The 14853-nt window shown below is 37.4% G+C and overlaps 1 protein-coding gene across 2 annotated transcripts; it reads right to left on the bottom strand.

The window, feature by feature from the left end:
• Positions 1-8004: 8004 nt before the first annotated feature.
• Positions 8005-14701, bottom strand: LOC125658624 (uncharacterized). Of its 2 annotated transcripts, none has more exons than XM_048889932.2 (2): positions 14572-14701; positions 8005-10103 (listed from the first exon to the last, which is right to left on the bottom strand). In XM_048889932.2, exon 2 carries the CDS (start codon positions 10101-10103, stop codon positions 8418-8420), a length of 1686 nt encoding a protein of 561 aa, XP_048745889.2. In that variant the 5' UTR covers positions 14572-14701; the 3' UTR covers positions 8005-8417. The 2 variants fall into 2 exon arrangements, with proteins under 2 accessions (XP_048745889.2, XP_048745890.2); XM_048889933.2 differs by lacking the exon at positions 14572-14701 and adding an exon at positions 10434-10491.
• Between the last annotated feature and the right edge of the window lie 152 nt (positions 14702-14853).

Here is a 14853-nt window from a genome sequence, read left to right on the forward strand (position 1 = left end):
AAGGACAGACCTATCCAGCTGAATTGCAAATTGAACTTGTATTCCTCAGAGAGAAGGATTACGACTAAATTTCAGGGCAATATCTGTATCCATAATGAAAAAGCCCAGAAAACTGTTTGACCTATTTCTAGGCCAAAACTAGGTCAAGGATGGGCCAATCCAGCTGAAATGCACACTGAACTTGTATTCTTCTAAGAGGATTGATTGTATCTTGCTCAACTTCTCTCTCGAAAAATTTTCACTCATATGGAGACGTCTCCTCCAAGAGGAAGCCTAAGACTAAATTTCAGGGCAATATCTGTACCCATAATGAAAAAAGCCCGGAAAACTGTTTGGCCTACTTTTTGTCCTAATGTAGGTCACGGTCGGACGGACCAATCCAGCTGAAATGCAAACTGAACTTGTATTCCTCTGAGAGGAAGGTTGTGTGAAAATTTCAGGGCAATATCTGTATCTGTAACGAAGAAAATTTGTTTTTATGCATGAGGTTTTATTTTGCATGTAAATGGAATGCTATTTCTATTTTGATTTTCCCTTCCTTTTCAAGGTAACAAATTAAAGATGTTGTAAGATGTATGACAGAAACACCATTAAAGTGTATAAGTTAATTAAATCTAATTATCCGTGTGCATCTATGTGTAGTATATAATTGTGTGTTTTGCTGTATGTAGTATTTTGTGTCCGTGTGTGTCGCTTTGTGTAGTATTTATTTGTGTGAGTTAACACTCATCCATTTCAAATCAATATGTGGTCTTTATACAGATTTTGGTGGGTTTTTTTTTTAATGTTTGTTGCCTGCTTATATTTTTCTATTTCCTCAAATTCTTTTAAAAATATGTATCTTACTGTTGTAGCCTGTTTTGTTGACAATCTTATACTCTGTAACAGCACATGAATTTTATTTTACGGCTTTGCTCATATACAAATATATATGCATATAAATTAATCCAGGGGTGCACTAAAATTCTGTACAAAAAAGTACATTCTTACATTAGCATTGCATATTTTTCTTCCTGTATCGTTTCTCATTTATCTGAGAAAGAAGATATGGCTTTTGGACGAAAATATATGCCAACTGTATAATTTTCTTACCATAAGTACCAGGTTGTTTGGATCTTGCTATTTTAGGAAAGATAACTCTTCCATCCGGAATTTTTTATCAAAAAACATATATAAATTATATGGCTGAAAAGAAACTGTTTTTCAATTTCACCTTTTCATATCATTAATATACATGTGTATTGTCTATTTACCAAAGTTTGTACAGATTTAAGCCCCAGTTTTCAAGAAATTGAAGTTTGATATTAAAAAACCCCCAATTTCAAAAATAATTTCAAATTTTTTTAAAATAAAATAGTTATGTTGTATTTTGATTCAGACATCGTAAACAGGAATATCTCAAAAGACAAAATGCGGAGTTCTGGAGTATGCAATTGAAAATTGATGAAAATCAATTTTCTTTAAAAAATGAATAAAAAATTGTGAAAAATGAACGACAAATACTTGTGATCTGGGGTTATTACAGATGTTTCTATAAATATATGAGGAATTGGTACAGGAAAAATCACCAGGTGCATCATTCGACCTTACTTCGGAAGTCATTCTTTGTTGAAATAGCCATTATCGACAGATAAACTCCCCATGAATTATTTACATACAGAAAACAGTGATTCATTAACGGTAATTCAGACACAATCTGACACCTGTATATAAGAGAGAAATGTGCCAATCTATATTAATTCCAAAGTATTTTGTAAATCAACACATCCTATTGTCAAAACTCGCGGATTTCTTTATAATGCAATATTTGCGTTTCCAAGGATGGTACTCCAAAAGAGTTGAAATTCAAGCACTTTAAGGAGTTTCGACAATTATTGTTATATTTTTATCATAAACAACAGCTCTGGCTCATTTTTCGCAAGACTAAGATAGGTACAATTGTAAAACTGTCGTAAGGTTATCTAGAGTGAGTTCAATGTCTAGGTATAGCAAATGAATTGAATGTCTAAATTGGTGTGTATTATTTTTTTAAAAAAAGAAAAAGATTCCGAGTGTGTATGCAGCTAATTCGTCTGAACAATACAAGACATCAGCGAGTATCCTACAGCATCTTTAATTGTTCATGTATCTAATTTCTAATTGCGAACCCGATTCCATGTGCACGAGTAATTCATTTTTTTTTTCTTCTTCCTTTTCTGGGTAAAATGATGCTACCAAAGTCTTATTTACGTAATAAGTAAAAAAGGCTACTTCCTGGATTTTCATTTTGCCTGAAGATACGAGCGCTTCAAGACCAAATATGACATTGAGATTAAACTTATCATTGTGTTTTACTACCTTCAGGTAACTTATTGTCTCACCACAGGTAACCAAACTCCATTTTTTTAAATATAATTTCATGAAGCGATTTGAAACCCATGCTGTAGCGTTTGTCAATAAGAAAACGACTCTCTTTATTGTGCACATATACACATACGTATCAGATGACAATAAAAAGGGGATGCCAGATTAACAGGTACTCAAACTGTTGCTGTGTTCACTAATTATCATAAAATATCTCTAAATGATTAATTAAAGCAATTTTCAATAGAATTAAAGATATCGTCAATATCTAAGCAATACAAATGTATTCAAATCTATCAATCAAATCAATTAATTATTGAATCCGCCTTGATACTTAAATATCCAAATTGACATGGGTATTTAAAGTGGACATTGGTCTGTAATAGTTATGTCAATAACTAAATACAATTGCATAACAGGATACGAGAATACATTCACCCATTTATTATAATATACACATGCACATGTATGAAAGGTGAAGATAACGAACAGTGATCAATCTCATAACTCCTATAAGCAATAAAAAATAGATAGTTGGGCAAACACGGACCCTTGGACACACCAGATGTAGGATCAGGTGCCTAGGAGGAGTAAGCATCCCCTGTCGACCGGTCACATCCGCCGTGAGCCCTACACTGTATATTCTGATCAGGTGAACGGAGTTATCCATAGTCAAAATCAGTGTGCCAAGAACGGCCTAACAATTGGTATGAAACACGTCAGACAGCATTTGAACGTATGATAGGTTGTATTGACGAACTAGGTCGTTATAACGACCATAGAATTTGTGAAATGCTGACTTCAATCGAGACTGTTGAAACCCCTGTTCCATTAACTTGTTTGTCAGTAGCTTGCCTCGATTTAAAAACTGACCATACGCAGAACAAGGTCTTGCATATCGAATCAGTTGAGAGATATAAACACCATATGCAGGTGATAATGGAATATTGCTACATAAATATGGGAAGTTGACGATAGAGAAGCTGAAATCATCCCGTTTGTCATACAGTTGAGTTGTCAGTTTGCCGTTAATGTCTACTTTCAATAAAATATCTAAGTTTGAAGCAGAAGTGGACGACTTTGTGGTGTCTTTTATTTCGAGCTCACATTGATATACATGTACACATGTACATGTATATGGTCCATTTGGGAAATATATCAGCCGCATGATGATTTTTGTGGGGTAATTGGGGAGTCATCCAGTGCGCTAGTTTACCCTAACTTGTAAGGGGCACACTGGGGCCCCGAGTAAAGCATTCAATGCCCAGACCGAACGGTTGCCAGCGTTCTAAGGAAGTAAGGAGACTCGTCCTTCTCATCCTGTCTCCTGCAGTACTACCTGGTTTGGAAATCATCATGTTGGACATATACATAAAACAATAACATGCACCAGCCTGTAGCATCTCCTCACTGACATGAGGTGGATGGTGCCCCAATCGTCCCCGGTGGTGGCCCCACTGTAGCAGATTAACTTTGTTTTAACTTGATATGACTTTAGCATCTCCTCACTGACATGAGGTGGATGGTGCCCCAATCGTCCCCGGTGGTGGCCCCACTGTAGCAGATTAACTTTGTTTTAACTTGATATGACTTTAGCATATCCTCACTGAAGTGAGTTGGATGATGCCCCAACCATCCCTGCTGGTGACCCCTCTATAGCAGATTAACTTTGTTTTACTTGTTAGTCCTGTGAACTTCCCTCTGTTTAGAAGCAGGTGGGGATTGGAGCAGAAACAGTCATCACACACCATTAATTATTCCTCAGTATCCAACCCACCCCTAAAACAGTCTAAATAATTAGACTCAATAGGTATTACAGTATACGTAAAAGGAAATGTTCCACGAGCAATTAAAGTTTATCTCATTGGCGCGCTATATCCCGAATCGCAATCTGGTCCAGGCTTCACCGTTTGGTGCATCTAGGGAATCGTTTGGGTGCCATGATCGGTTTGCAAACCTGTTGAAGAAACCAAAACAATCGATACCGAGAAAATCAGAAAATACATGTAAAATATCATTATTTGGGGTTGGTGCTTGAGTTGAATCTGCCAAATGATTGGGGTCTTTTCTAGTAGATAAAGTCACAGAGACCTAACATACGGGGTGTCTCAAAAGTAATGCAGACTAGGGTTCTTTAGCGTACCACACCTACTGTGACTCAAGATATCCGTTTTTAAGGTCATCTCCAAGGATCCGTGACTGATGCCGAGCGTTTGGCGATGGAACTGTCACAACCTGTTTTAACAACTTACATGTAGGCCTGTCGTGGCCGGGATTCGAACTCCGACCTTTCGCATGCAGGGCAAACACTCTACCTCTAGACCACCGCGGCGGTTCGATTAATTATTGAATAGATTAATTATTGAATCTGCCTAGCTGCAGCTCTCTGAAAAAATATTTTGACATAACAGAGAGCTACAGATCCACCCCTTTTAAAAACCTTCGATTTACGGCGCACAAGGTATAGTAGGAAAATATGTTAAGAATTTGTTGATATTAACTTTATGAGACAGCAACTCAAGAATACAACAATATAAGGCCTCAACCGTGCGCAGCTTTTTGTAAATCGAAAGTTTTTATAAGAGGTGAATCTGTAGCTCTCTGTTACGTCAAAATATTTTTTCAGAGAGCCACAGTTCTGCAGCTAGAATCTGCCTTGATTCTTAGATATCCAAATTGACATGGATATTTAAAATGCACATTAAACAGTAATAGATGTCCATAACTAATTGCAATTGCATAATAGGACACAAGTATACATTGATCAATTTATTATAATATACACATGTATAAGTACATTTGGGAGATACAATGTACATAAATGGACAGATATCGGCCGCATGATGATTTTTGTGAGGTAATTGGGGAGTCGCCCAGTGCGCCAGTTAAATTCAACGTGTACATGTAAAGGGCCCGAGAAAAGCATACAGTGCTCAGACCCGAACGGTTGCCAGCGTTCTAAGGAAGTAAGGAGACCCGTCCTTCTCATCCTGTCTCCTGCAGTACTACCTGGTTTGGAAATTATTATGTTGGACATATACATAAAACAATAACATGCACCAGTCTGTAGCATCTCCTCACTGACGTGAGGTGGATGATGCCCAAATCGTCCCCGATGGTGGCCCCATTATAACAGATTAACTTTGTTTTAACTTGTTAAGACTTTTAATCCTGTAAACTGTCCCTGCTTTAGAAGCAGGTAGGAGGAGACACCCAGGTTTTGCAGCAGAAACAGTCATCATACCATTACCGACTCCCCAGTTCGACCAGACATTGGGGCAATGTTCCCGACAAAATATATAAATATTCAATCCAAGCACAAAATGATTCCAAGAGTAATATGTAATTCTATCTTTTCATATAGACCTGCATTTTCATTTTGAGAAGGCACATTTGTCATTTTGACAAGAAAGCCTACCTTTAATGCATTACACTCAGTAGCTATAACTCAGTAAAGCACAGCAATTAGTATATCTTGGCTAGCTTACTAAGGAGCTGGTAAGATTTACATCTGTAGTACCTCAAAGAAATTTACAATACAAAAACCTCCTTAAGTTGCGAACCTCTTTAGAACTCTATGTGCCGTATCAAGTATTATTTTTTCGATGTTGGAAACGAAACTAACATTTAGTCACTATAATAAACTATATAAAACGATTATTTCTGACCAATTCCGCAAACTATTAATTGCTATTGACTTAGTATTGGTGTATTCAATCCAAGGGGAAGCCATTTTCTAATGCATATTAATTCATGACGGATTGACGACTATGTTGGTGCGTAAATGCGTGGCAAAGTATTATCAGAAACATTATTGAGGCTACAAATATCAATCGCTCAAAGGGGTTCTCCCTCCCCATTACATGTCTGATTAAGGGGTTTTCCCTATACCACATTCCCTGTCTGATTAAGGGGTTCTCCCTACCCCATTCCCTGTCTGATTAAGGGGTTCTCCCTACCCCATTCCCTGTCTGATTAAGGGGTTCTTCCTACCCCATTCCCTGTCTGATTAAGGGGTTCTTCCTATCCCATTCCCTGTCTGATTAAGGAATTCTCCCTACCCCATTCCCAACAGCACTGTCATTACGAGTATGGGCTGTTTCAAAGGGAGCTGCATTAGGATTCGGGAAACTATTTTGTATGTTTAGATCAAACTGTCTTGTAGGGTATTCAGTCTCTGAATTTTCACACACTTCAGCATTCACCACACTATTCTCAGGACAGCTTTCGTTAATGTACTTTGTTGTAAGTTGTCTCCTATCAACAGGTGCTCCCAGCAGTGACGGTTCCGGGGAAACATGCCTGCTATACATTCCAGTATGTTCAAGCGCTTTGACTTCGGCCTCGGCAACTGCGAACTTCCGTTCCTGTTCCAGTAATAGAAATTCAGCATCCAAATCCTCCTTTTGTCAAGCCTGTTCTGCTTTTGGCCTCTCTTTCTTCCAACGATGCCTTTTCCTTGCGTAATTTCAACTCCCTGGCTTCATACAAAAGTCTTGCACGATGGGCCTCGACCTCCATCCGCTTTTAGGCTAGGATACTACCTATTTCAGAAGTACATGTATCCCCTACCTCGGATCTGGTGCACATACTGAGAGATCCTCTCTGCGATAGTCGATCAGTAGCTTCAATTCTTGCCTCCATGATCTTTCTGCGCAACTCCTTCATAATGTTTTGACATTTTGCATGTAAAATTTCTTGAATTCCTAACTCTGACAGACTCTCTGTAATGTTTGTTCTACTTAAGAATTCCAAGAAATCCTCAGATTCCTGTCTATGTTTTGCTTGTAAAGCTTGTAAGTGTTTTGAAATCAGATTGAGACCTGTAATCCTTCACTCTTATATCTTCAACATCAAACCAAATACCATCAAATTTTGGAAGATATTTCTGAACAATGTCATCATAAAGGGCTTGGCCCTTTTAAGTTTTTCTTTTCAATCTGCTTTTAAGTTCAAGATCATCAAACTCAACATTATCTTTGGAGGTTTTGCCATTTTCAACAACACTGTCTGTTTCTACACCAGCCATTTTGTATCAGAGTCAAACACACACTGGACAGTTATGTACCAAAAATAAGTTTGTATGCTAAATGACGCAAAATGCATTGGCCAAACATTACGTGTGAGTTAACATTATATATACATGTATATATATATATATATATATATATATATATATATATATATATATTTTAATATTCATCCATCCACTCACAGGTCTTCCTATACTAGTGACATTAAAAAGAAGACATCCCGGCCCAATAGCGCCGAGGGGGGGGGGGGGGGGGGGGAGGTTTGAAAACCACGAAAGTCTGTACTTACTCACAATACAGTAATCTTCCGGGTTGTCGATGTCGTTGAATATCTTTTCACGGTTTCTGTGAGCTCTTCGCTTCAATATTATGGCTGAAGCCATGTTTATACAAACTTAGGATGATCTTAGGACAAGGGGTATGGTGTCCTTAAGTTAGGATGAACTTAGGGCGTGTCCTAAATTTAGGAAAGCTTCGAGAACCTGACTTAAGACTAAGATGTTTCCTAAGACATACTTAGGATAAGTCTTAGTCCTAAGATAGCTTCGTGAACATACCTGCAGACTTTTATTCGTCGATCAAAGTCCCAAAAATAATCTTTAAAATTTAAAAAAAAATTAGAAAACAGCGCTTCGAAAAATCTTAATTTGAATAAGAAAAGATCTAATTTACATGCACAAAACAGAAAGAACATTCCAATATGAATTCATGACGCTTCCTAATTTGTGCAAACAGGTAAAATGTCAAATCCAAATAATCCGATAAACCTGAGGTACATGGACCTCAATGGCCACCTGAGTACCGCACAACGAGATGGTAAAACTCGGAGCAATGAAAGTCGCCGCTATATAGCATCAGAATTGACGATTCGTGTTATGGAAACAAAGTCCATTGTTATGTTAGTCTGCACACATTTGGTAGTTTTCTTCCTTACAAAGACTCCAGCAGTAACTTCTAGTTTTCACTTCACATTTATCGTCATTGCCTTCAGACGTTTTGTGGGTCTGTGCGCGTGGTTATGGATCACTCCTCGACTCGCGTCTATTTTACAGATGAGCGTATAAAGCACTTGTGGCACTTGCAGTAGATCTGAACGTTGTTGTTCCCACAGACCCATAGATTATTGTCATTGTCTACACACATCCCAAAGACCCTTGACATCCCATGATCCCTGGTTAGCAACACCATGATTAACTGTCCATCCTGATCAATCATGTGGATACTGTGAAGTCCGAAAATGACTAGAATCCGTCCGAGATCGTCAGTACAAATTCCGTGCGGTGTGACTTTTGATGTGTCCTGACGCTCCTTGTATGAGAACCGGTGTTTTCCGTCCTTATCCACCACAACCAAAGCATTGTTAGAAGCCCCATCTGATGTACACGTGTCGCCATTCACGTTTTCTGATATATAGAGAGGGGATTGGAAAATATTATGTCCCTGGACGTCGTGCAGACTCTGCCACAACTCATGCCCCTTGTAATTGTAGCGGACCACTCTGCCGTCGCTTCCTTTCGTCATTCCTATTAATATGTCACCATTCATGTCGGAGGAATAGACACACTGTGGTCTCCAACTCCCAGTGGTGATGACTGTTGTAATAGTTTTATCTAACGCGTATTTCTTGATACTATTCACTGATTGGTCAACATACATCAAATCCCCACTGCGAGTCACCGTGTGATAACCAAAGAGATCAACTTCACCGCTAGTTTTGATTTCATCCAATTTATTCCCCAGTTTATCCGTGAAAAGGATATGACCCGATTTATCTCCAAACCACATTCTATCAGCTTCAAGTGGATGAATTGAAATGTGCCTCAATTCGGACATCGGTATCTGAAATTCTTGTCTTTTTACCGGGGAACTGGATGTGTCCTTTGAATCTTCGTGTGATATTTTCATTCGAAACACTGTATTTTCGGTAGCTTGGTTTCGGGGCACGGATAACTTCCCGAAAAATTTCTTGATGTCATCCTCTGTTATAGTTTCACGGTGATACGTTGGAATGTCAGGAATTCGCCATGCAGGTGTCGTGACATTACACTCAAGGATATCATTCCGAAATATCAGCTTCTCGTAGGGCCCTCTTTTTTCATCTTCGTTGCAAGTAACAACGTTTTTATAGTTATCGATTAAATCATTTAAAAGACTGAGATGGTTTTCAACTTCATTGTCAAACAAGTTTTCTTCAGTATCTAGTCGGCTGAGGTTTTTTTCAAGAACAGTATCCAAAAAATCTTTCACCCTTTCCACATCTTCTCGCATCTGTTTTCTGATTTCAAAATGTATCTTTTCGGACCTAGTCTTGTAGTTGGATATTGCTTTTAGTCGTTCGGTCAGTTTCGGGAGGACATCCTTTATGGTTTGAATCTTGTCTTTCCAGCGTTTCTCGGTTTCTCTCAATGCGTCTTCAATGCGTTTGGTGATGTGACCATTATGGCTGTCTGTGATACATTTGATGCAGATAGGAAGTTTACATTCCTGACATGCCATGGCATAGGTCATATTTGGATGGACACGGCAGGTTTCGGTATTTGGTTGTGTCGCCTGTCTATCCTGGTACTCGACGATGACGTGAGACCTGGTGACGTGGCTCTTGGTGTGGCGGTCCCGGCATACTTGACACAAGTTGTAGGTACAGGTGTTACAGTAATATTCTGCATTTCCGGCACATTGCTTACACTCCAAATAGTGCTGGGCAGAGTTTATACCCCGTCTAAGCATCTACAAATACACAAAGAAGTACACTTATGACACTCATACAAACAATATGATTATTTATATAAATATCGCAAATGGGTTAAGTATGCTCCTCTTCCGGAGATTGAAGCCATTGTCTATACAGACTCGTGGTTACGTGGTTGTTTTTACGTTCCTTCAAGAATTTTTCACTCATATTGAAACGTCACCAGCTGTAGGTGAAGAACCACAAATGTAGACGCATGCTTACCGTTTTGAACGTGCCAATGCCTACCACGACACGGGACCCCCATTTTTAAGGTCCCGTAATACTCACTTCTAACGCCAAGGATTTGGCGAAGGAGCAATCATTACCTATGTTTCCGTTTTAGGCTAGACGTGACCATGGCACGACCTCTCAGGTACGAAGTGAACGCTCTATCAATGAGCTTACAGACTTGTGAGAATGGCTGTACAACAACAGGTCCTGATGATATATTTATCTCAATGGCCTCCACATTCTCACTGGGACTTTTTGTGGGGTTATTTCAAAGACCGGGTTAATACTCCTACTCCATTTCCATTTGTGGAGCCAAATAGTAACACTAAGCGGTAAATGAGGAAGATTTCAAGTCTCGTCAGTTGCTTGAATTTCAAGAAGCGGCTTTATTGGAGTGAAATAACAAAGTAGGGCATGCGCACGTGCTCGTGTGTGTGCGTCTTATATTCTAATTAAATAATGGGTTTTTTTTATTGAAATTCTAATGCTTCCTGATAAATTGAAAATGTAGTGAAGCCACATGTATGTCTGAGCAGAACTTCACAAACATGACTCCATCGTAATCATGACGTCATACACGTTCGTTCATTAGCAATAAGCATCTGTATGTCTACAAGTGACAAATTTACTAATGATTAAAAAAAAATTAAAGGGGCATGGGTACGATTTGAATTGAAAGTTTTCAAATTTTATTTTCCACATTTTTAATGTTTACAATGCTTAACAATGATAGTTCTAATGGTCAGCAAACATTTGTATGTCCACTGTTAAATCACAAGTGATATAACCTACAGAGCTCACCATTCTTTGTTATGTAAACAAGGCTGGGTCATATTTTTGTTTACATGTCAGGTTAAATATAGATCTACCAGTAAAAGTTTCGTATAAGGCGGATTTTTTTTTTCACTTTACAAGTTAATTCTGAACACAATTAAACAGTTTCTAGTGTTTGTGACATCTCGTTTTGTTTTAAACTTGATATTTTCTATTAAGGAATCTATATATCACAACGTTTTGACAATATTACAGCGCTGAAATAATGCTTAGCGAATTCTCATGAAAGAAAATGTGCTTTTTCAAAGTGAAATCTTTTAATTCATCAAAGGTAAGAGAAAACGGTTTTGTAACCAAATTACCCCAAGAATCTTAAGTTTGGTGATTGTACTAAATATGTGCTTAAACCTCCTGCAAGCGAGTGATGTAGGCCCGTGAATCAAACTATCGTTAAGTACCAGTAGTCATAACTGCTTTAAAAAAATAAATGGTACAATAACATAAAGGTCACCATGTTTTATATGACCTTTTATGAGTAAACCATACACACAACAGGTGGTACACAACAGTACCTGCATCACCCGTACATGAGTGACGGTTTTGACAGGTTTTTAAAACTAAATTTCTGCATTAACTACGACGCAGAAGTGTCGCAGACACTGGCCAAAATTGACCGCGTCACCATTTAGTATACCTGTATATACGATTGTAAATTTTTCGTTGTCAGATTATTATACGGATCATTGGAGAGAAGCTTTTGAGACTCGCTTTTGTCTCATAGACGTAGATTTTGTTACGAACCTGGGATTTTTTTTAGCCAATTATGGCATAAAACTCTTGAAATAAAATAACTTATAAAACACAAAGCAGTTTATGACTTTGTTAGTCTTGCAAATAAACCCAATTAAGAGGATTGCAGTTTTCAATACTAGTATTTTCTAGTTTTAAAAGAAAAATATGAAGATTGGTATGTATCAATACAAAAAATCTAAAATTAATCGACGCCCAAAAGAGGTCCATTTTTCAAAAATCACTCTCGCTTATCAAACTTAAAATCTACACTTTGTGACGTCAAAACGACCCAAGAATGGACAGGAAGGAGCAATGATGATTTTTTTTTTTTAAATTCCATCTTCTATCCCCCCCCCCCCTCATCTTCGGAAGCCAAGTGTCCGATTCGCTTACTTGGCTTGCGAAGATGTTTCCCCTCTTTTTTCTTTTTGGTATAATAAGCTCAAAAAGATTATTATTTATTTCCAATCTACTAGCATTAAAATTTTTATGACTATTGTTAAAAGACTTGAGTATGTATTTACTTGATGTAATGATTGAGTTGGGTTGCTTATGCTGTGTTGACATTAATAGATAAATCGAGTTTATGCAGATAAATTTTAAGCAAATTTTAAGTGCAAAAGGGTCAAGTTTAACGATACCCCAATTTTTCTTTATAATTTCAATGTAGAAATCTGAATTTTACCTCAAAGAAATTTACAATGCTACAAAACTCCTTAAGGTGCGAACCTCTTTAGAGCTCTATGTGCCGTATCTTGACGTATTATTTTTTCGATGTTGGAAACGAAACTAAAATTTAGTCACTATAATAAACTATATAAAACGATTATTTCTGAAAAATTCCGCAAACTATTAGTTACTATTGATTTAGTTTTGGTGTATTCAATTCAAGGGGAAACCATTTTCTAATGCATATTAATTCATAAAGGATTGACGATTATGTTGCATGTTAGAAACATTATTGAGGCTACAAATATCAATCGATCAAAGGGGTTCTCCCTACACCATTACATGTCTGATTAAGGGATTCTCCCTACCCCATTCCCTGTCTGATTAAGGGGTTCTTCCTATCCCATTCCCTGTCTGTTTAAGGGGTTCTTCCTATCCCATTCCCTGTCTGATTAAAGATTTCTCCATACCCCATTCCCTGTCTGATTAAGGGATTCTCCCTACCCCATTCCCTGTCTGATTAAGGGGTTCTTCCTATCCCATTCCCTGTCTGATTAAGGGGTTCTTCCTATCCCATTCCCTGTCTGATTAAGGGGTTCTTCCTACCCCATTCCCTGTCTGATTAAGGGATTCTCCCTACCCCATTCCCTGTCTGATTAAGGGGTTCTTCCTATCCCATTCCCTGTCTGATTAAGGGGTTCTTCCTACCCCATTCCCTGTCTCATTAAGGGGTTCTTCCTATCCCATTCCCTGTCTGATTAAGGGGTTTTCCCCTGTCTGGTTATTATTTTTCTTTCTTTAATCGCTGAATGTGTCTTGTCTCGCGGTCTCTCCTCACTTTTACGTCGCCAAATTGTTATTTACTTTGCCACGTCATGTGGTCATCAATGGGCGTTTACTGTCCAACTCGGAGAGAAAATACCGGTAGATAAATAGGAAACCGTTAAATTGAATTGTATCATTTGCATAAAGTGTATTTATCACAACTATCTTCATTAAAAAAACACATACATTTATCCCGATACTACGACACATACAGTTTTAATGTCGCAAGGCTGAAAATAGCAGGAAAAAAGGGGTATATGGTCCTTTTTATTGAACTATGGTGCATTTCATATTACCTTTTCCAATTAAAATCTACTCCAACTATATATATATATATATATATATATATATATATATATATATTAATCGTTATATTGATGAACATCTCTCTCTCTCTCTTTCTCTCTGGGTGAGAGAGAGATAAAAAAAAATCTATTGAAATTACGCAAATGTTTCATTGTAATTTTGCCTCAGGATCCAAGAAGGAACAATGATTCATTATAGAATAGAGAGACTATCATAGCACTTAGGCTACACAATTATTATATCTTGTGCATTTACAGTGCACAAAAGCCGACAAGAGAACTTCCTTACATGTAGCTTTAAGCAAAAGCACGACAGTCACTATTTGGGTGCCCTTTTAAACATGAAAAACACTGATGCGACACCACAAGCGTTTAGGAGGATATATTCAACCCATTTGATGTTATCGGTCTATTAATTTTTTTGTGTACTAGTATTTCGCACCTTCATTAATATATTCAAACTACATAAGGGTGTAAAATTTTGAAGACTAAACTTCAATTTCATCTTTACAAGAACGTGCGCATATTTAAATTCTTTTTTTTTTTTCAGAATTGGGTCAAACTAACACCATTGTCGATTTATGTAGTGTTATTTTATCGTACATTTTACAAAATACGGTGCTTCACAGTAAATGTAAAAAGGAACTCTATGTTATATTCACATATCCTTCCTGTTACACATTATTTTGTAATTTGTAAGACTAGCTGATTTTAATTTTGAATGTACATTGTACTTTTATAGAACATTAGGCCTATATTAACGTTCGTTACCTCGATCACTGCAAATATTATATAGGCCAATATATATATATATGTATACGCAACAATTAAAATTCGCTATATTGGGTAAATAATATAAAACTCTTACCTCTTTATGCTTGATAAAAGTCGACGTATCTTGTCAGCTAAATGCAGTAATAAAGAGAATAAAATCAGGACTGGTACTGCATGTGCATGTTTGATAATGTTTACATTCAAGAGGGTTTTAAACAGGAACAACAACTCTTGAAATATTTTTAAGGGTACTGAGGTGGATCAAAGAAGGCGTTCAATCATGTGTGCTCGATAGGAAGAGCGACCGAGAAAAGTTCATCGATGTTACTTAACTTGTGATCTCACGGAAATACTTCACTATAAATTAGTTCTAAAT

Source organism: Ostrea edulis, chromosome 9 (genome assembly GCF_947568905.1).
Source record: "Ostrea edulis chromosome 9, xbOstEdul1.1, whole genome shotgun sequence".
Classification (NCBI taxonomy): Eukaryota; Metazoa; Mollusca; class Bivalvia; order Ostreida; family Ostreidae; genus Ostrea; species Ostrea edulis.